The sequence below is a fragment of the Aquila chrysaetos genome, chromosome 9, assembly GCF_900496995.4.
Source record: "Aquila chrysaetos chrysaetos chromosome 9, bAquChr1.4, whole genome shotgun sequence".
NCBI lineage: Eukaryota > Metazoa > Chordata > Aves > Accipitriformes > Accipitridae > Aquila > Aquila chrysaetos.
The window spans coordinates 22,344,700-22,366,594 of NC_044012.1; the positions used below are offsets into that span (position 1 = coordinate 22,344,700).

Genomic DNA, 21,895 nt, shown 5'->3' on the forward strand with positions numbered 1-21,895 from the left:
TTTCAGTAGCAGTGAAACATTTTATTCAAATCTCAGGTTACTTTTTCAGGAAGGTCAAGCATGGATTTTGAGATAATGAATGGATTTTTGTATGCATACTTGGTTTTAAGGACTGCTAGAATTGCTAGTTATTTCCACAGCTTAATTTGCTCATATTTGTGTATTTAAAATGCCAGCATAACTAACCACAATACTGTAGAGGTTTAAATTCTGGATGCTATAATTTTGGAAGCAGAAGAGCCAATCAGTATTTGAGTTTCACAAATACAATCCTTGCAAAAATCACTCATTCCCACCTTCTCTTAAGCAGCAAGCTTGGGCTACAGATGATGTAGCGCAAATCTATGATAAATGTATGACAGAACTGGAGCAGCACCTGCAGTCCATTCCACACACCCTGGCCATGAATCCTCAAGCTCAAGCATTGCGCAGCCTCTTGGAGGCAGTGGTGGTGGCTCGTAACTCCCGTGATGCTATTGCTGCACTTGGACTGCTGCAGAAGGTGAGTGTTAACAACTCTTCTCCTATAACAACTCGCCTGGAGTTTATTACTCATCTGGTTTGTGGATTATCTTGCTGGTGACTGTGTATCTTCATGCGTCCTGTGGAACTTGCTTGGTGAAAAAGACTGAACAATTGCTGTCTTTGGAAATTCAGTAAATAAAACTGGACGAGGGCCATGGTGTTCACTTGGTGTATTGTACGTGCAGTGGCCAGGCTGCTGTGGGAAGAAGCAGGTACAGAATCCTGGGACTTAGGGGAGTTTTGTTCAGATGTGGCAAGTAGAGAGCTATTGCACTCCAGAATAGTCTTTGATTTCAGGATGATTTGGAGGCTAAGAAGACGTTTGAATTGCCCTTGTAGGTGGATAGTGTTGAGCATAGTACTGGATTTATAGTGGCACACTGGGGAATTGTTTTGCAGTAACTGTTAAATGAGTATGCATGGTGGGTTGACCCTGGACAATGGCCAAGCATCCATCTAGCTGCTTGCTCATTCTGCTCTCCTGCAGGACAGGGAGAAAATAGAGGCAAGGCAAGATGACTTGTTCATCCAGATTATGACAGTTTAGTAGGGAAAGAAAAAGCTGTGTGCACAAACAAAAAGATTAAAATCGCTACTTCGCATCAGCAGGCAGATGTCTAGCCACTCCTCAGAAAGCAGGGCTTCAGTGCATGTAATGTTTGTTTGGGAAGGCAAATATCATAACCATGAATGCTCCTTTTCGACCTCCTTTCCCTGAGCTTTTATTGCTGAGCATGATGTCATACACTACGGAATATCCTTTTATTCAGTTTGGGTCAGCTGTCCTGGCTGTGTTGCTTCCTAACCTCTTGCCCATCCCCAGCCTACGCACTGGTGGGGGAGGCAGAGTGGGAAAGAGCAAGCCTTGATGCTGTGCAAGTGCTGTTCAGCAATTGGCAAAACACTGGTGTGTTGTCAACACTGTTTCAGCACAAATCCAAAGCACAGCACCATATGGGCTGCTATGAAGAAAATTAACTCCAATGCAGCCAGAACTAGTAGACTATATCAGGTGGAGTGTTGCAGTGAGCTCTGCAAGCTGAGCTGGCATCAGTGCCTGTGTAGTAGTGCAGAGCAGAGTGACAGATGTGGAGAAAGATCCACCTGAGTACAGTGGAAGGATACTGAGCTGTCTGCATAAGGATCCAAGAACAGCGGCAAAACAAAAGTAACTGAAAGCTGGAGGGAGGCTCTTTGTTCTTGACTGATCGTGCTTGTACCTACTAAAGGATCTAGTCCTGACTAGGACTCAACCAGGTAAATTGTGCTGCCCTTGTAAGACTCATCTTCCATTTGCTTTAGACTAGCACAGATGCATCTGAGTGGTGCAGCTCTTTGTCTAAAGAACATGAGAGCTGACCTCTGGCAGGTTCTGTAAATTTTCTTTCATGTAGTTTTTCATGAGCCATATGCAGAATTGCTCAGGAGGAGGCGTTGACTTGCAGAAGCTGCAGAACGAACTAATGCGGTCTTTCATACTATTTGGTGCCTATGTAAAGCCAGTGGGGCATAAAGGGACTGTAGGCTTGTTTGTGGTAGGACAGCTGTGCAAAGTGAACATATAGATGCCATAACAGCTGGTAAAATCTCACATAGTCTTACCAAGGGGTCAGCACAATGACTAAATTGGTTTATGCATGTCTGCCAAGTCTTCTGGTGATAACTTGCTGATGTAATTTGCAGAAGATTTGGAAGAGGACTTGTTTTTTCCTCTGCTAACAGGTTGCATCTATTCTAGGCTGTAGAGGGCTTACTGGATGCCACTAGTGGGGCAGATGCTGACCTCCTGCTTCGCTATCGTGAGTGTCATCTGCTTGTGCTGAAGGCTCTGCAGGACGGCCGTGCATATGGATCTCCATGGTGTAATAAACAAATTACTAGGTCAGTTATGAGACAACAGGAATATTGATGTAGCTTTCGTCATCTTTTGGAGTTACTGTGTTACTCTGAATCACTTGCCTGTTAATATTTTGCATTACTGCAATTTGGACAGACAAAAAATAACTAGCTCTTTTGTCAAAAAGACGTGATAATGCTGCTTCATCCTAGAACATGATGGGAATCTTTAATGGAATTAAGTATTAGAGATGCTCTGGGGTTTTTTTCCTCATTTTATATGTGTCTATGCTGTCACAAACAATGTGATATGGCATATGCCTGCAGCAGAAGCACTGGTACTTCAGCTAGGCAGATGTGCCGCTTTGTCCTCAGAAGGGAGGTGTCTTATGCTGAATGAACTGAAGCTCTTGAAGAGCTGTTGTGACCAGTTGTGCAGGGCAATGAATGCTTGAGGCTGATGACTGTTCAACTCAAACATTACCTTAGAGAATGCTTAGAAGAGTCTTCTTTTGGAGCTGAGTAATGAATCACAGTGAATGGCACAGTTTCTGAAGTATTAGATTTGAGTTGCTTCGCTTAAACTGTGTTGTTTAAGTACACTTTTTAAGTTGTCCAATTCTTTAGGTGCCTGATTGAATGCAGAGATGAGTACAAGTACAATGTGGAAGCTGTGGAGCTGCTAATCCGCAATCACCTTGTTAACATGCAGCAGTATGACCTTCACTTGGCTCAGGTAAAGGGAACCTGTTCTTTTGGAGAAGGGTTACGGTCAGTCCACTGTAAGATTTGTGGTTGAACTTTAATTGCCTTTGTTATGTTGACAGTCAATGGAGAATGGCTTGAACTACATGGCTGTGGCATTTGCCATGCAGTTGGTAAAGATCCTGTTGGTGGATGAAAGAAGTGTTGCCCATGTAACAGAGGCAGATCTGTTTCACACAATTGAGACGCTCATGAGGATTAATGCTCATTCCAGAGGAAATGCCCCAGAAGGGTGAGATTGAAATACTGTGCAATGTATTACTTCTCTTGTGCTCACTTGTGATTTGAATGTTATATAGGCAGTGTCTCATATCATTCAGTCATATGGCTTTAAACTTTCTCTAGGGCTGCAGTCCTATGTTAGTTTAAACTGTCACTTATGTAATAGTGCTGATTTTATGTCAAAATAGAGGCAGCTGCAGCATCACATCAAACTGAATGCTTGAGCAGGAAAATCTTTCTATGTACTGTGCTCCAAAATACCATGGTACTGTGAGAAACTTGCTTGAATTCCTGCTTTATCACAAATTTAGGCAATATTCTTACCTGTCTAAATCTTAAATGTCTAGGTGTTAATTTGTTTAATCACAAGCAATTCATCAAATGAGACCACTCTTTCTGCTCCTTTAGACAATTTTGTTTAGAGTCTACAAAGCAATTGTGCACTAATCTCACATGGCTTGTGTATCCACCAGCAGCTGATTGGGCAGCAAATGTTGCCACAGCATCTGGAAATACCTGTGGGACTTGCAGGCCTCCTGTTACTAAGGTGGAAGCATTGCTGCTGGGTTTGAGGAAGACATAGGTTGGAGCTTGGAGAACTCTGGACTGCTGTGAGAGCAACCAGCAGCTGGCTGGAGGTGGTGGCAGTGGCTGTCACTACTAACACAACTGCTAGTGGGAGGTCCCAAAACAAAAGTCCTTTTGTCTGCAGTTGGTGTTGGTAGACTGTCTTTGCTCTAAGACTTGATTTTCACTGCAGCCAAATTTAGTGCCCCAGTCAGGCTGTTTAGCACTGGCATCTCCCTATCTTGGAGCATTTTAGGGCTTCCGAAGTCTGCAAAAGTGAAGTTATTTCTAGTGGTGCTTTGTTGCAGCACACTGCTGTATGAGTTGGAGTTGAACTTCAAAGCTTGTATGACTTCAGTGTTCCTTCTTTCATCATAAAAGTAGCTGCTTTCATGACTTATTTCTGCTATTTCATTGAGGACTGGGAGATATGAAGATTTAGTATAAGAAATAATTTGCTTGCTTTCAACTACATTTGACTGAGCTTCCAGTTCCTGCACCTTCTGAGGGAGGAGAAATTCTAACTTGGCTCTTGCTCTGGTCTGTTGCATTAGATTACCTCAGCTGATGGAAGTGGTCCGATCGAACTATGAAGCAATGATTGACCGTGCTCACGGAGGTCCCAATTTCATGATGCATTCAGGAATTTCCCAGGCCTCTGAGTATGATGATCCACCAGGTCTGCGGGAGAAGGCAGAATACCTGCTGAGGGAGTGGGTGAACCTGTACCATTCAGCTGCAGCAGGCCGTGACAGTACCAAAGCATTCTCTGCATTTGTTGGACAGGTAGAGCTTTTGGAAAGAAAGGTGCTTTTTATTCAACATAAGTAGGGTGTGATGCCCTCCATTTTAAAGCAGTATTATAACCATGTTAGGCATCCTTTTGAAACTTTCAGGTGTGTGGCAGTTGACTTATCAAAATTTTGTCTGGTTTTGATGGTAAATTTCTGTAGAAACCCCTACTCTTCAACAAATCATGTTCTTCAGATACTGTAGCAATAAGTTGTCAGTTCAGACCATGAGGTTTGGGATAAGTCTGGTGGGAAAAGAACTACAGCTGAGAGAGCTCTTGGGAGTAGTTCTGACATGCTCTGTGTAATGAAGCTTGACTGGTATTGCTTCTTATGGGTAACAGTAAAAGCTCTGATATCCTATGGAAGGAAATTGCTAATAGATATGAGATGCAGGTGAATTGTTTCAGACTGTGAACAAGGGAATCCTTTTTCTAACTGGAATCATTAGAGTAAGGAAAAACTTGAAACTTCATTAGCTGAAGTGGTGCCTAAGTTTAAACAGCCTCCCAACATTTCACTCCAGGGCACCTTAACAGGTGTGATGAGCAGCACATGTCTGCCTTTCAGGTGTGACTGAGAAGGGAGATTCCCTCAGTAGCCCAACATGTGTGGTAACAAACTCCCTATATATATATATATATATATGCAGTCATCTCCCTAAAACTGTGTTCCTGGCAGCTCCTTGACTGCAGCTGCAAGGAAGCCCCTGACTTAGTCTGTTTGTATTGTGTAATTTTCCATGTTAATGACAGAAATGCTACAGATTTTGTAGCTACTAATGAAAAGAACTTCAAGCTACAAAGTATGCATGAAGATCTTGACTGATGCAGTGTTTTTTTTTTTTTCATGTGATTTTAGTGTCCTTGTGTGATGGCTTTTAGCCAGCTTTCTGTTGGTCTGACTTCTACTGCATAGCATTTTTTTTGTTTTTAATGGGTCCTGTATTAAACCCTACTTAAAAAAAATTACCTCTTCATGTGACCTTACTCCTTTTTATACCTTAAAGTATGCTTATAAAGCTTACTTCAGTATAGTATACTCATAATAGTCAATGCACTTTTGTCCTGCTTCACTCTTACCACACTTGTTTAGCTTTTGTACCTATTTGATCAGATTGAAATAGCAATTGAAATATATTGAAGTGCAGTGTTTTTATATAATTTTTTCCTTACAGGCTTTAGCTATGGGTTTCAAAGGAGTCATCTTGTAATAACTGCATTAAACAAGGTTTTATTACTGAACTTAAATGACCATAATTTTGGCTGCTTTAAATTAAGTGTTGCTTCCTTTCCACTAGTCTTTAGGACAAGAAGGAGCATAGAACTTTGAAGGCAGATACCTGAATTCCTTTTAAAAAAAGTTTCTCCAGAAATACTAGAAGATCTCCAAGAGTTAGCTGTATATATAGCTTCATGTCTGTGCAGTAGGAGTTTAGAAGTAATATGCTTTATTCAAAATCCAGAGGTTTTCTGCAGTGTAATTTGTTTCATTTTGATGGCTTTAATACTGTGGGTAACAAACAAAAGGAGATCTTTTTTTTTAATATGTATGTTATTAAAAACAACCCCCACTGCAAAACAAACAAAAAAGCCCACCCAGTCTTTCTCTGCATGTAATGTTCCTGTAAGGAAAATTCACTCTGCAAATGCAGTTTGCTTCTACAGAATGTTGCTGCAAAGTAGTGATGGTTCCTGAACTAGTAGCTGAAGTTTGCCCTTCCCGGAGCTTGTACACCCCTATGTGGGCTCCTGAATGGCTGACAAACTGAACTGCTGCCACCTCTTGCTGTCCTTCATGCAAGGTTGAGTGCTGGTGGCAGAACTGATAGTGAAACAGGCTCCTCAGCTATGCTGATGGTTGAGAAGAATTGGGATCATAAAGTCTATTTGGGAGTAAATGTCTGCTAAAATTGTGTTGCCACCCTCAAGTTGCCTTGAAAATACTCACCTTGGGGAAGAGTAGCAGAGAGAGCTTGCAACCCATCTCTCGAGAGTGTGGTAAAAATTAATTGAGCCAGGCAAGGTGGGTGCTTTGTAAAGTGTGTGTTGGTTGAAATAAGTTGTAAAATGAACTTTCTGTGGTTACAGTTCTGAGGTTTTTTTCCTTTCCCGGATAGATGCACCAGCAAGGAATCCTGAAAACAGATGACCTGATCACCCGCTTTTTCCGTCTTTGCACCGAAATGTGTGTTGAAATCAGCTATCGTGCTCAGGCTGAGCAACAGCATAACCCTGCTGCCAACCCCACTATGATTCGAGCCAAGTGCTACCACAATCTGGATGCCTTTGTGCGACTTATTGCACTGCTGGTGAAGCACTCTGGGGAGGCAACCAACACAGTTACAAAGATCAACCTCCTGAATAAGGTTGGGAATGCTGTTTGTACTCATTGCATTTAAAGTGCATAATCAGGTGTACCTTTGCTGATAAATGTGAATTGTAGACCTTAATGCAGACTACTGCTGAAGTATCAGATGAGGACTTTGATGGGTTGGTCACTGAAATGATAAACTGTGAAGTGGAGCATCAAGATGCCAAGTGGCTTTCTTGTTCACAAAGATTTCATATCAAAGCTGAAACTCACCTTTGTGCCTTGAAATGAAAAAATCAACTGCTGTTGTTTTGAGGCATTAGAAAGTGTGGTTTAAGGTTGGTGATTCTGGGGTGTCTCCCTTGATTTTTATGAGGGCCTTGCCTATACTCTTACACTACTTGGTTTATGGCTAGATGGTCTTAGGTAGTTAAGACCTTCCAATGCTGTGCAGTGAGTCATTGTGACGATGATCCATGGGACAGGGAGAGCAAAGTATGGTGGTTGGGAGTTGCTAATAGAGATTATAATATTAATTTACGTAATGCTTCCAATAACTAGGATTTTTGGTTCTTGTTAGAATCTACCAATTTTTTTCTTTTTTTTTGCTAGTGGTTAAAGTATTTATATTTATAGGCTGACTTGCAAAGTAATTCTTGCTGTCACCACTGAAATGTCTTGATCTCTTTAGGTTCTCGGTATTGTGGTGGGAGTTCTTCTGCAAGACCATGATGTTCGGCAGAGTGAGTTTCAGCAACTTCCTTACCATCGCATTTTCATCATGTTGCTGTTGGAATTAAATGCTCCTGAGCATGTGCTGGAGACCATCAACTTCCAGACACTCACAGCTTTCTGGTATGTATTTGAAATTGGCCACAATCCTCATCCTTTCCTGGTAGGATTAAGATTTTTTGTCTGAAGGCTATCTGACTGTTCCTTTGTGGTGGCTTAATCACATTCAGAATAACTGGTTCTCTTATAGACTGTCCACTTGCTTGTTTTAAGGAAGATGACTGGTAAAACCAAAGATGCTAAAAAGCCTTGCTTTTAGGGCTGTGTATGTTTTCCCTCAATGTTATGAAAAGCAATCTTATTGCTGTGCACTTTTAACCTGCTCTAACTTCTCTTTCAGTAACACATTTCACATCCTGAGGCCTACAAAAGCTCCAGGTTTTGTTTATGCCTGGCTGGAACTGATCTCCCATCGGATATTTATTGCAAGAATGCTGGCACATACACCACAGCAGAAGGTGTGGCTGCAGTTTATCTGTTCTGAATTAAAAAGCTCACACGGATGCTTATCTGGTGTGGTGCTGTTTCACATCTCTTGAAGTGCACTAGTAGCATGGCTGTCCTGTTTCTGTTGTCTTCCATATTCATGGTAACCTAACTGCATGGAGGAGAGTCTTTGTGTCAATAAACTATAGAATACAGGATGAATTGAATTTAATAAACATGCCTTTGTCAAAATCTGGAAGAGCTGTAGTCTAGACTGAATACTGTCAACTCAGTATGGCATGTTGAGTGTTCCAGAAACACCCATAGCAGGTGATGTGTGGCTAAAGCCCTTGAAATGAGCTGTGCTGCACTCACTGCTAGAGCTAGCAGGAGGACATAACTTTGATCCAGGTTTATGTGAAGACCAATCTAATTACAGTTTTGAAATTAAGATAACTGCTCTTCATTGCATGTTTTCCACCTGTTGTTTTTTTTCTTGACAGGGTTGGCCTATGTATGCCCAGTTATTGATCGATCTTTTCAAGTATTTGGCTCCTTTCCTTAGAAATGTGGAACTCACCAAACCTATGCAAATTCTTTACAAGGTAAAAAAAATGTCAGCTAATGGATGCTACTCCCAACCAAAGTTGTCTGAAAATAGAGGTGTTCTGGTAGCAAAATAAGATTTACTGTTCTTTTCTTTTATATCTTAGAGTTAAATGCAAATCTGGTGTGGGACAGAAACAGGCTACCTTCCTAGATTAATTTCTTCCTGTTAATGTTAACAACATGACACAGAAGGATGGCTCTGCAAGCTCTTGGGCAGTTTCAACAGTTACACACCTCTTTTATATTATATTTTATGTCACAGGGCACTCTGCGTGTGTTGCTGGTCTTGTTGCATGATTTCCCAGAATTTCTTTGTGACTACCACTATGGGTTCTGTGATGTGATCCCACCTAACTGTATTCAGCTAAGGAATCTGATCCTGAGTGCCTTCCCACGGAACATGAGGCTTCCAGACCCTTTCACCCCCAATCTAAAGGTAGGACTTACTTTCAGGAGTTTGATAATTGGAAGCTTTAATGCTCCAAATACTCTTTAACCAGTTTTCTTGGTGGAGACTGTGGAATTTTGGGAACAGTTTAACTGATACTTGAATTAATGCAACCATTCAAAAATTAACAGGTAATTTGAAACTTAAGTGACATAGTCAGCAGCTAGCAGAACAACATTTTTGGCACCCATAGCTACTTGGCTTGCTTGCAAGGCTTCATTGGTACCTGTAGATACTTGGCTTCCTTGCAAGGTCTGTGCAGGTTCAGCCTGAAAGGACAGGCTCTTGAGACTTGTGTTACGTGAGAACTGCATTGAGAACCTAGCTTTTGCATGGAAAACCAGAGGGCTTTCCTTTTTCCAAGGGGAGCCTGACTTGATGGTGTCCCTAGATCTGACCAGCACATGGTGTTGGAGCAAGGGTGTCTTTATCATTGTACTGTCTCATTTGTCACTGAGAAACAGACTGCTTAAGTAGTCTTTGTGGCTTTGCTGTTTGAAAGTTCAGCCAACAGTTTGTGTCTCGGTTTTTTTCAGCTCATGCTGTATTGTATAGCTTGTGCTCCACAGGATGCGTGGTGACTGGAGTTCATTTAACTAATTGTTGAAGAGCAGGTGTCTGAACACTATGTGATTGTAAATACTTTTTGATGAGAAACACAGATGCTATCTTCTCTTGAAAATTGAGATAAACCACTGAAGTAAGCCTCTTGCATAATGGAGAGAGACTTTGACAAGTGTTGATATTCTCTAAGTCTTTGGGCACATGCCAGTCTCCTAATTGTGGAATGATTAGAAGCAAACTTTCTCACACCACTAAAGCATTGTCCTATTGTTCTTCCTTGCCTGAGCTGTGCAGGGTGATGGGAGTGAAGCTGCACTACTCATTCAGTTAGTACTTCTTGAGACTGAAGAAGGCTGTTCTTGACTTGTGTGGATGTTTGTACTTTTTTAAACTACCAAACTGGCTTGAGTGTAGATAGGGAGACTTCAAAGGCAGTGACTGAATTCCCCTATGGACTTTGCCCTTGAATTCTTTTATCTTCTACTCTCAATTCTTTGAGACAGTCATCTAATGAATTTGCACGTTAGAGACCAAGTTTCTTCTGAAATCTGCAAAAGTCTAGTGTTCTTTTTCCTTGCTGGTAGGAGAAAGTGATCAACAGCAGTAGTTGATGTAATATCATTTACAGATCTACTTTTGCAATTTGTTCCTTTAGAGAGATTGCTTATGGTTTAGCTGACTGGGTTTTCTCTCAACAGGTGGACATGTTAAGTGAGATTAATATTGCCCCACGAATACTCACAAATTTCACTGGAGTGATGCCACCTCAGTTCAAGAAAGACTTGGATTCCTATCTCAAAACCCGTTCTCCAGTCACTTTTTTGTCTGACTTGCGCAGCAACCTACAGGTGAGTCGCTGGTTTCTGAGGATCCTGAATTTAAATAGTGTGGGACAAATAATCTTGCTGGCTGAGTCAGCCTCCTTTCTTGCAGGAATTTTGTTGGTGTGTAGCAAGCATGTGTTCCAGGCAGTAGAAAAGCCTGTGAAAATGCACACTTCCCTGAATAATTCTTCTCCCACTCCCTAGCAGGATGTTTAAGTGTGTGTTAAGTAGTTTCAGCCAGGTGGAACTTAAGGAATGTTGACTTTAATGACCCTAAAATGATAGCAGTTGGTTTTATCTACATGAGCTGCCAAATGCTTATAGTGAAAATGTAAGATTGTCCTTGTCTAAAACTTTGACTCTTCTGCTTCCATGTGCTCAACCTTGCAAATCTTTAATGAAGAACGTAGTCAAGAGCTGATTGCATCAAGCCTGCTTTTTTTTGTCCTGGACCATTGGGTGATAAAGAGTCTTGTGGCTTCCATCACACAACTCCAGCACTGTTTACCCAGGCATTGTCTGAGAGTCAGTGGGGTTTATTGAACTTCTTTTTAGAATCTGATTAAATTTTGACTCCAAATGGATTCATTGTTATAGAAATCTATGGATCTGCATGTTAAAAAAAGAAAGGCAAATTAGCTAAAGCCCAGTTCAGACTTGTTAGCCAACCACACTTCATACATCACAAGGCTTGGCTTGCAACAGACTTCAAGACTGAAGTTGGACTTTCTCAGGAAATTGCTCAGACTGAAGCATTCACAGATGTGGTGTGCATTTCAGCCAGCCTCTGGCACTGCTGGTGAATTCAGATTGTTCTTACCTGATTTTTTTTCTTTTAGGCAGGGAGTACAAAAATTGTCTGTTGGGTCTGTCAATATTTTGCTGATGCTCTTGAATATGTGCTTGTGTGTGTGTGTATATATATATTTAACTGCTATATTATAAAAGGGTAAATGCCAAATTGAATTTGCGGATGTCTGAGTGTGTCGTCTTCTGTATAATCAAGATACTTGGATGCTGTTGTTGTACATGCTGTACCTTCGATTACTGAAGGAACATAAAATGTTAATGCTTTTCATATCTTTGCTTTTAGGTATCAAATGAACCTGGCAACCGCTACAACATCCAGCTGATTAATGCACTGGTGCTCTATGTAGGTACTCAAGCTATTGCGCACATTCACAACAAAGGCAGCACACCCTCTATGAGCACCATTACCCACTCAGCTCACATGGACATCTTCCAGAATTTGGCAGTAGACCTGGACACTGAAGGTGAGCTGGAAACACTTCTAGTTCATGCGATGTCAAATTTAACAGCTGATTATGTTTGAGCTATGAGAAGTACAGAAGATCATTTCATGTAGCTGCTATTGAATTCACAGTAAGTAACGCTATGTTAGAATATTAAAAATTCTGAATACAGGAGCGATATTAAAACCAAACGTTTAGGGTATTCAAGGGAATAAGAAATAAGTTTGAAGAATTAAATTCTTACTGCCCCATCAGCTTGGATTGATAAGGCTTTTTTTTCCCCTATCTTCAGTTTTTGTTTCTTGTACCTTCATAAGGCAGGCTCACAAACCTTAACCTTAAGCAATACTAGTTGCTGCTTTATTCCTTTTTGTGTGTATGTCAAGGAAACCTTATGTACTCACTGTTCCTCTTCTTCTGTAGGCCGCTACCTTTTCTTGAACGCAATTGCCAACCAGCTGCGATATCCCAACAGTCACACCCACTACTTCAGTTGCACCATGCTGTACCTGTTTGCAGAGGCCAACACTGAGGCTATCCAGGAGCAGATCACTAGGTGAGAGGGAGGGCATTTAACTTGCCAGCATTCAGCTTTTTGCTTTCCTTCCTTGTGTATTTTGGATCTTTGAGGTTTAACTGTTTTTACCTTTGGATTTCAGGGTTCTCTTGGAACGGCTGATTGTAAATAGGCCTCATCCTTGGGGTCTCCTTATTACTTTCATTGAGCTCATAAAAAATCCAGCGTTTAAGTTCTGGAACCATGAGTTTGTTCACTGTGCTCCAGAAATTGAAAAGTGAGTAACTTAACCACAAAACCAATAAAACAAAGTATCTGAAGCAGGGGCTGAGTTCTTGGTGCTTCATAGTGGAAGCACTGTTTGCTGCCATAAATGCACCTAATGCTGCTTTGCTTCTGTGTTCAGGTTGTTCCAGTCAGTTGCACAGTGCTGCATGGGGCAGAAGCAGGCCCAGCAAGTAATGGAAGGGACTGGTGCCAGTTAGATGAGCTGCATCTTGTGTTGTAAGCGTGCCAGCCTGGAGGTCCCCGTCCCATCAACTGACAGAAGACTCTGTAAGGCTCCTCCTGACCTTCCCAGCCCCCTTGATTGGGTAGACGCAACAGACCCTGGGTGAAAGTCTATGTGGGCACGTTCCAAAGTTTGAAACAGATTTTTGACTTTTGGCCAAAATTCAGAAGATGCTGTGAATATCATTTTGAACTAGTGTAAATACAAGGAACAGAAACATTTGTCTGGACTTTTGGGTTTGTGCAAATTGTGTAAGAGGCAGGTGGGTAACTGGTGCCTGTCCAGCTTGTAATAAAGGGGCAGCTGCTGATGCCAAGCACTTGTCTGGGGCAGACCTCCTTGTCCTGACATTCCCAGACTCCCAAAGAATATTGAAAAGCCAGTTATAATATTATGTAACTTATTTTTCTTTATGTGGATGGGGGACCTTTAAATCACTAAGTTCTTTTACAAAAAAAAAGGGGTGGATGTGTTTGGAATATGGGAATACTATGGAGTATGGGAGGGGTGAGGGAGGGGTTAAGGTTCAGTGTTGCTTTTCCCCCACCCTCATCAAATGCTGACAGACAGCAAGTGGAGTGGCAGTCAGAATGCCTCCTTTCTGTTGGAGAAAGACACACCTCAGGCCCTTTGGGAGAGGGTCAGCTGTTTTTAGTAAAGAAACCAGAGACCAGGCCTATAGCTTTTTTTTTTTTTGACACTTGTAAATTTTGGAAGGTGGGGGGTTAAATCTAGACCTTTTCCCACCCCCCCATCCTGTGACCACACAGTATAAGTTTGTAAAAAAAACAAAAAAAAAACCAAAAGAAAAAAAAAACAAAACAAAAAACCCAAAGGACCAATACAGCCCATTTTGTAAGGATTTTGAATGTTTTGTAAAGTATTGGTCCATGTGTTGTATTTTGTAGCCTTTCTAGTTCTTGGGCTTTAGTTCTCCCACTTCTTGTATGTATGCATACTGTAGTTACACATTAAAGTCATGACATGCAGCACGTGCCACTGTGCTTATTCTCTCCAGTTCTAACCTGCCTGGCCCATTGATGTCTTCCAAAGTCTGTTTCCACCCACCCAAAAAGTGCAATTTTCCAGTGTGTTTTGGGCACTGCTTATTGAAAGCAACTGGGTTTGTTTCCTAGTGTGAGGTCAGAGGGGAGAATTGTTATGACTAGATAGGGCATTGCTTTGAAGTGTAGAAGGAAAGGACAGTTGTGCGCAGATAGAAATACCTTAGTTGCAAGTTCATGAGCGGAGTTCGTCTCTGACAAAGTTGTGCTAGAAAGGACACTGCTTGCAGTGGAGGGATATGGAGTACAGACAGCAGATCAGCTTTGTTTCTAATGACTTGTGCCCTGCTATGGTACTCCCTTCAGCAAGGATCTGTGCAAGGTTGCTAGTTAGCTGTAAATGAGGCTAAGTGGCTTCAGCCTTGCTCATGCCACAAAATCCTTTACCCTATGCCTTGCAACCTAGCAGACAGTAGGAAATAGAGCTTCACTGCTTTCTTTTTAGATAGTATCACTAGGTGGTTAAAGCTAGTTGACTGCTGTTTGGGTGGAGAGGTCAGGATTTGCTGCTTAGGCTTAAGGGACTGCGTACCTGGCTGTGCTTTTGGCAAAAACTAGGTCCAGGGGACCAACTGTGCCAGTGGACTCCAGCTCAAAGGGAATTCTCTATCTGTGACCTGTTTCTAGGCAGTGTTTTTCAGTCACCTGTGTGTCAAGGTGTAGTCTCTTGCCAGTTCCTACAGTTCCCTGGCACTTCTTCAGCAGGTCAGTAGTTGTGCTGAAACCGAGCCTTCTGAAGCTGGAATTTTTTTTGTTCTGGTATTGCAACTCTAGCTTACTCTTTCTCCTGTATTGGGTTAGGATACAGAGAAATCCCAACAACCAGTTTTTCTTTATCTAGTCCAGATACCATGGGACTTTTTTCTGCTGTTTAACTAGCAAACCATAGGCTGAGCTTACCGACTTGTCCTAATGACTCAAAGGTCTCTCTGGTTCTGTACTAATGCTGCTGTACATGGCTGGTTCCCTTTAGGCTTTAAGAACTGTTAGGCTGGTGTAAAGAACAGGTAGAAGGCAGACTTGACTCAGCCAATATCCCAGCAAAACAAGTTGGGCTGGTAGGATGAAGGCCACTGCACTTCATATGCTCTCTTGGCAGGTAAGGAACCTGCAGCTGTCAAAGTAAATGGTACTGGTGTCAGCTCCCCAAAGATTACCAGTGTCCTTGCCAGCAGAGGCCCTGGGTGTAACACACTTCATGTTTAAGAAATTAAGACAAACCTCTTGAACCACTGTGTGCCTGGTTTGAAATCAAGTCTGCTGTAGGGAGAGAAGCACCAAGATGGCAGACTGGACTCTAAACAGCAACTGCATTATACCACTGTAAAAGGGGAATTAAAAAAAGCTACCCTAGGTACTGTTAAACCACGCTGGCCTCCAGCAGTGCAGGTAGGGCTGTAGCTGACCTTTATCTCCATGAGTACAGTCTGCATTTTGCTTGTTTGCCATACTTACAACTGCAGCAGCAGCAAAGATCCCCCTTCTTAGATGGGGCTTTGCACCCTATTGAAGTAGACAGCATTGGCTGAGTAAGAAACATTGTCTTTATTATATGTAGCTTGGCCTGCAAACCTCCAATGTTTTGTCATGCAAAAACTGCTGAGGGAAAAATACTAATAATATAGCTAAACATGATGCAGAGCAATGCCTGAGTTCAGGGAAGAACTGTATCATCAACTGGAGGGTGTGTATCAAATGCTTAGCCTACAGCAGCTGCAGAACTGTGACAGTGCTCCTTTAGTCTCAAGCCCATACAGGAGTGGCTTTTATAAGGTAAAAGGAAATGCATCTTGCTATACTGAGCCTACATGAAAACCAGATGGATGGGCTTGTACTCTTTAAAATGCTCAGTAATAACTAAGTACAGGTGAAGAGTTTAGTGTTGTCAGCATGTCCACCTGCTGGATGTTTACTCTGAACCTCTGTAAGGCAAGAGCTACTAGCTGGATTTCTGCCCTCTTCATCCTGACAAGGAGCAGTTCTTGCCTTAAATTTCTGTTGCTGAATGAGGGAACCCACTTGCTGTTCTGACAGTGTCTGTCTGCCTTCCTAAAACAGCCATTAGGAGGTCTGGGCTTTCTTAAATCCTGTAGAAGAAAGGTGGTGGTAATCATGCTCCAGAGCTCCCATTGTAAGATAAGGCCACCCAAAACCACTTCTGTGGTGTGGAGGATACTTTGTTTATGGAGAGGTAGCTAAAAAGCCACATGTCATATGAGGGACAAGTGGGCCTTCAATCTTGCCATCTGTTCTTGCTGCTGCAGAAGAGATGGCCAAAGGCTGACTTTCCCTTCCTGCGCACAGTTCCAGGCAGTTCACTTCCAAGGGCAGTGAGGTTTCTAGTGTACCAGCTCTAGCAGCTGATGCAAGATCTTTTTCTGTCCGTAGCGCACATGCAAAGCTTGCTGCTCCCTTCGACTCAGTTTCTCATAAGCCTCCTTGTTATTTAGCAAGTCCTGCTCTGCTTTCAAGTCTGACCCATAGGACTCCAGGGTCAGCAGCACACTGTCGTAAAGGAGCTTCTTGCAAGGGGTTTTGAGTTTGGAGAGAGCCTCGTTTGAAAGGGTGGAGTTTTCTTCTTCCTCACTGTCATCTTCCCAGCCATCTTGTTCCTTATACTCCTTGAATTCTTCTTCGGACATGCACAGCACCTGTAGTGACCCAGGCAAAGAAACAAGTCACCCAGCAGCATGAGTACATCAGGCTTTCTTCTCCACAGAAGTGTGGTTTTAGAGCCACATGGAGCAGGTGAATTGTTCCTCAGCTGTGCTAAAGGTCAGGGAGTAAAACTGGCTTAGATACCTAATCACAAGTAACTTGTGGGTTACAAGAACACTCAAACAGCAAACCTGGGTGTTGGGAACAGTCTTAAAGGATGTATCATCAGCTGCTACCTACAAAGGTGCAACAGCTCTCTAGAACAGCAGTATCCATGGAGCCATTCAAGACTGGTATGTAAGCACATGTGGGTGGCTGGTTCAGGAAAGGAAGATGACTAACAGTACCTGTAGCCTGGGAGATGGGCAACCACACCCCCTACCACTTTTCATGCAGGAGGGTTAGTACCAAAATGCCTTTACGTACTTGTCCCCCTTCATTGAACCATTTTGCATGCTGCTTTGCCCAGCTGTGGTACACTTAGTCTGTGCTCTTCCTTGTGTAGGTCTTCCACTGCTTGGCAGTGCTTACCTTCAGGGTCATGGACAGCTCTTCTTCTGTCAGCACCTCATCCCAGCCAAGCACAAAGGCACCTTCCTCCCCCACCATCTCCAGCTGGCACAAGAAGTCCCACTGCTCTGAGACCAGCTGCTGCTGTGCTTCACTTTTGGCACCTGTTTTCAAGACAGCAGAGCTGCAAACCCAACTCAGGTTGCAGCAGGGGTGGGTGGTGGTGAATGGAGAAGGGGAAACAGGAGGCAGAAAACCAAGGCATAGCCCCAGCACCTGAAATGCTGTGGAACAGGCTTATTTTTCATGTCATCCTTGATCCCTGTTTCATTACATCACTAACAGAGATCCCTGCCCCATCCTTTCCCAAAGTGGCTATGGGTGCCACTCACGCTGCAGTGCTGCTTTGCGTACTGTCACCATCTGGATGTCGGCTGTGTCGTTGGTGTTGCCAGGGTATGGCTCCGCAAAGCCATACATGTGTAGGAGCTGCCAGTTGGCCATCTGCCCATATGTGTTGAAGATCTCTTGTCCTTTGCCAATGGGCTGTGTGGTAACCATTCGTAAACATTGCTGCAAGCAGGGAGAGAAGAGGCTCTCAGAGCTGTGGTGATCCTACAGCTCTCAGAAACAAGGTGTTTCAAAGAGGCTCAGATGCCCCCAAACTCTTCCTAGTTAAAGCCAAGCATGCAGCAGGGAAGTATGTTGAGCAAAATAGCTTTGTAGTGAAATCCAGGCCAGACTCGCTTGCTGCCCTGGCAGGTGAGCAGTGCTGCTCTGGGTTCGGAGAGATGGCCTTGCTATGCCACCCCTCCCAAAGGCCTTGCAAGCAAAGAGGAGGCAGACTGATGATGCCTGGCGCAGTGGCTTTGCACTCACGGGAGCATATTCTAGGTTGGCGTTGTGGTTGGCCACGTGGTTCAAAATATCTGCTACAGGCACCATCATGGGAGGATTGGGCCCCTTCTCATCTTCATCTTCCTCGTCCAAAGGTTCCTGAAAGCTAAGACAAGGGAGATGAAGACAAGCCAGTTGTGCACCTTGCAGCACAGAGCAAGCTTCACCTTGTACTTACATACTTGTGCGACTGCAACCTTTTAAGTAACACAGCCTATGATCTTTCCTGTGATCCTACTGCTTGTCCTTGCTCCTGGTTGGAGCAGAGCCCTCAACTTCTCACCTGTAGGCCATGACAAATGCCACCAGCTGCTTGTACAACTCCAGTGTGTGCAGTTTGGGGTCAAAGATGTTGGGGTGGGACTCCATGAAAGGCAGGATGATGGAGCTGTACTCCAGGTGGATGTTAGCCAGGTCCTTGTCCACAGCTTCTGGGATGCCTGTGCCTTGCAGGAGCCTTGTTCGTTCTTCTTCAGGCCTGTTGAAAGGAAAAACAAAACAAAAAACAAACACGTTTATTTCCATCTGCCCCAGGCAGAAGGGTCTGTCAACTCCTACCTCCTCCACAATCTCAGAATCCTGTTTTCTGGTTATGCCTGTAACTAGCTCCAACCCCAGGTAGTTCCTGAGAGGGTCCCTCAGGCTACAGCCATTGACAGCAGAGGGCTAGAACAGAGGGATGGAGGCATCTGGTAGGACCACATCCATCCCCAAAACTCCTGGTCAGCAGCCCCTGGGCTGCACCTGCCTTCAGCTGTCACATTGGGCCACCCCACAGCCCTGCTTGGTTTTACCTTACCAGAACATGGGGTGATCCAGGCTCCTGAAGTCCTGCCAGAGGGAGAAGTAAGGCTGCCAGTGGGAGTTGCTGGCTGTGTACTCGTGTAGCAGGGCCAGCAGCAGCGGCACCCAACCGGACTGGCTCTGCAGGGACTCCTGGGCTAAGGAACCGGGGATGATGGAGAAGAAGTAAGTTGAGCTGAGGTTTTGGTCCTTTTCCTCTGAGCACAAGTCTTCTAAGAAGCAAAGCTTGGTCCTAAAACCCTCCTTGCCTGTCTTCAGCCTGTGGTAGTGAGTTTTCCTTTTACTCTGTCAGATCTCTCCAGGCTTGGGTTTGTCTTGAGCTGAAGCAGAACCAGAAGCTGCTGCTCTGGAGCCATGGCTAAGCCAGACAACCCCCTACCCACACACCACCTTCCCCTCAGCCTGAGGCTCTGGGTGTCTTCAGTGAGAATGGAACTGTGCTTTTTCCTAGAGGTGTCTGTCCTAGGTGTTGAGGAAAGCATCACCGGGTGCATAGTTGTCACTCGGCAACCCCCGGTACTGCTGTTAATGGGCTTTTCTCACTGCCCCCCATGGCTCCAGGTTCCCGCAGGCACCACTGGGGTGCCCAGACCCCCCCTTTCCTAGCCGCTGCCTAACAGCCCTGCACCCCCCTGCTCCAGCACCCTGCCCCAACCTTCATCCCCCCCCCTTTATTCTTTCCATCCGCGAAGGAAGGTTGTCTGTCTGAGCACAGCTCACCGTCCTGCAGGAGGGCGCGGATGGGGCTGGTGTGTTGGGAGAGCAGGGCCGAGCGAGGGACGCTGACGAGGACCTCCCCCGCCTCCAGCTCCTCGGACGCCAACATGCCGTATCCTGCCACCGCCCCCTCCCTGCTCAGACGGACCTTGGGCGAAAGGGGAGCGGTGAGGAAGAGGGGAGGGAGGAAGGAAGGAAAAGGAGATGGGGGGTGGGGGGCCACGGCTGGCGCTGCCTCACCTTCGGGTTGAGCTCCACCCCGGTCCGCCCGCACCACGCCAGGAAGGCGGAGAGGGGGTCGGCGCTGCCCTGTCCCCGGCCGCTGCTCCCGGCCGCTGCCTGCGGGCGAGAACGCGGGGGGAGACTCGCTCCAGCAAGGAGCGGACGAGGAGAGCGCCGGGGCCGCGCCCGGACGCCCCCCCCCCCCCCGAGGGCCGGGGTCAGCTCTCCCCAGCCCCCCCGGCCGCACTAGGCACATGGGAGAGGGGGGGGGGCGGGCCGGGCTCTGCCGGCAGAGCCCCCCGGAGCCGGCCCATACCCCTCCCCTTCCCCCCCCAGTACCTTGGGCCTCTTGGGCGCCGACGCCATGGCGCTGCGAACACGTGGTCCTCCACCACGTGGGTTCTCCGCCGGGCTCTTCCGGGTAGGCGGGGAGCTCCACCCCTCTCCCCCGCCGGCCGGGCTGACGGCGGCCGCCGAGGGCCAGAAGAGCGGGGGGCGGGGAGAGGGTGCGCGACGGGGGCCCTGCAGCCCCCTCTGTGAGGGACCCGGGGGTCTCTGTGTGCCGGTCTGGGGGGGCCTTGTAGGGCCTCTCTGAGGGTTTGGGGGGCTCACAGCACCTCTTTGTGGGGTCCGGGGGCCTCATCGGGCCTCTCCCTGCCCCCCGCCCCGGCCCCTGCTCCGCCCTGGGCCCGCGGGGGCCTTTTCCCCGAGGACCAGGTGTCCCCACGCCCCCCCCAGGTCCTGGTGCACCTCAGGGGGCTGCGGTGCCTCGGTGGCTGCGGCAGGGCCCTGTCTTGGTGCACCGGCAGGGTCACGCCACCAGACGTGGGTTAAAAGGAGCAGGCTCTAATTAATCAGGATAATTAAACTCATGGCCTTATTCAGTCAACACCCCACTAACCAACCGTATGTGCCACGCTCCGATCTCCCTTCTCAGGCTTTCCGGAGGCACGCAATCGCCCCTCCGTTTCCCCCGGCTAATTAATCGGTCCCATCAGCAGGGAGGGTAGATGCCCTCACCGGTTGCTCTTAATGAAGCCAATTAGCTCACACGAAGTGTTTGAAGAGGCCCCACGAGGCTCTTTGCGGGAGCGGGCCGTCTGTGTGGCTCTCCCCCAACCCCGTGAGCAGTTGGGGGTGGCTTTAATCTTCTCCAGCCCCTTCCGAGCTGGGCTGGGCTGGCAGGGTGGGTTCCCCATGGAGCGGAACCGGGAGGGATGGCAAGAGAAAAGGGAGGGTGTCCTTCAGGAGCCCCTCCGAGGGCACGGCGTCTTCGCAAAGCACCCCCCTGCCGCCGCCTCCCCGGCGCCTTCAGCCCGGCCTTCGCGAGCACCGGGCCGCCGGCAAAAGCCTTGCTGTGACTCGGATTCGAACCGAGGTTGCTGCGGCCACAACGCAGAGTACTGACCACTATACGATCACAGCCGTCGAGCGGGGGGCGCCGCGCCGCTGCTCCTCTCCTGCGGCCGCATCCCCCCGGCCTCCCTCGGGGAGCGGTGGGGAGGCGGCGGAGGTCTTGCGGCCGCCCCCGCGGCACCCTGCTCGCCCTCCCCGCGGGCGCACCCCTACGGCCCCGGCGCCGGCCCCGGCCCCTTCGCCGGGATCGGCGCCCCGGTGCGAGGCCGGCCCGGGCCGCGGCCAGAAGCCGGGGGCTGAGCCCGGCGTGCGCAGGCGGCCCCCCCCGGGGCGCTGCGGGGGTGGACGAGGTCGAAGCGAGTCCCCGCGTCGTCCCGCCGGCGCCGCAGGGGAGTGGGGTCCCGGGTGCCCGTCCCGGACATCCCCCGAAGGCGCGGGCAGGAGCCTGGATAGCTCAGCTGGGAGAGCATCAGACTTTTAATCTGAGGGTCCAGGGTTCAAGCCCCTGTTCAGGCGAAGGCGTTATCCTTTAGGAGCCCGCGAGCGGCACCTCTTGCTGCAGCCGGGGTCCCGCGGGGCTGCAGGCTCCCCAGGGCACTCCTCACCACCCCCCGCTGCTTCTTTTCCCACCATCACCTCCCTAGGGATCTTTCTAATGCCGGTTCCATCCCATCTGACACTCACACAGCACCGGTCTCTTCTTC

General features: G+C 46.5%; 2 protein-coding genes and 2 non-coding genes across 18 annotated transcripts in view; 2 read left to right on the forward strand and 2 right to left on the reverse strand.

The window, feature by feature from the left end:
- Nucleotides 1-13,952, forward strand: part of CNOT1 (CCR4-NOT transcription complex subunit 1) — a 59,765-nt gene extending 45,813 nt beyond the window's left edge. For 4 of the 14 annotated variants that reach the window (XM_030024949.2, XM_030024953.2, XM_030024952.2 and 1 more), the window contains exons 35-49: nt 308-502; nt 2,264-2,406; nt 2,989-3,097; nt 3,189-3,358; nt 4,470-4,722; nt 6,826-7,074; nt 7,711-7,874; nt 8,152-8,269; nt 8,741-8,842; nt 9,109-9,282; nt 10,557-10,706; nt 11,776-11,956; nt 12,359-12,491; nt 12,595-12,729; nt 12,859-13,952. In XM_030024949.2, coding sequence (XP_029880809.1) covers nt 308-502; nt 2,264-2,406; nt 2,989-3,097; nt 3,189-3,358; nt 4,470-4,722; nt 6,826-7,074; nt 7,711-7,874; nt 8,152-8,269; nt 8,741-8,842; nt 9,109-9,282; nt 10,557-10,706; nt 11,776-11,956; nt 12,359-12,491; nt 12,595-12,729; nt 12,859-12,937 — 2,355 coding nt within the window. In that variant the 3' untranslated portion in view covers nt 12,938-13,952. Of the gene's footprint in view, nt 1-307; nt 503-2,247; nt 2,407-2,988; nt 3,098-3,188; nt 3,359-4,469; nt 4,723-5,232; nt 6,280-6,360; nt 6,730-6,825; nt 7,075-7,710; nt 7,875-8,151; nt 8,270-8,740; nt 8,843-9,108; nt 9,283-9,830; nt 10,707-11,775; nt 11,957-12,358; nt 12,492-12,594; nt 12,730-12,858 lie in introns of those variants that run through there. The other 10 variants (XM_030024956.2, XM_030024958.2, XM_030024957.2 and 7 more) reach the window with 7 other exon arrangements.
- Nucleotides 13,953-15,553: 1,601 nt separating this feature from the next.
- On the reverse strand, nt 15,554-21,119 carry SETD6 (SET domain containing 6, protein lysine methyltransferase). 2 transcript variants are annotated; one of them, XM_030025023.1, is made up of 9 exons: nt 20,856-21,119; nt 19,854-19,952; nt 19,617-19,761; nt 18,892-19,033; nt 18,376-18,570; nt 18,075-18,198; nt 17,588-17,768; nt 17,217-17,359; nt 15,554-16,678 (listed from the first exon to the last, which is right to left on the reverse strand). In XM_030025023.1, exons 3-9 carry the CDS (start codon nt 19,720-19,722, stop codon nt 16,367-16,369), a joined length of 1,203 nt encoding a protein of 400 aa, XP_029880883.1. In that variant the 5' UTR covers nt 19,723-19,761; nt 19,854-19,952; nt 20,856-21,119; the 3' UTR covers nt 15,554-16,366. The 2 variants fall into 2 exon arrangements, with proteins under 2 accessions (XP_029880883.1, XP_029880882.1); XM_030025022.1 differs by lacking the exon at nt 20,856-21,119 and adding an exon at nt 20,175-20,237.
- Nucleotides 21,120-21,188: 69 nt separating this feature from the next.
- On the reverse strand, nt 21,189-21,260 carry TRNAH-GUG. The gene has a single exon. It is a non-coding gene; the product is annotated as a tRNA-His (tRNA).
- Nucleotides 21,261-21,634: 374 nt separating this feature from the next.
- Nucleotides 21,635-21,707, forward strand: TRNAK-UUU. Its single transcript has one exon. It is a non-coding gene; the product is annotated as a tRNA-Lys (tRNA).
- Nucleotides 21,708-21,895: the final 188 nt, after the last annotated feature.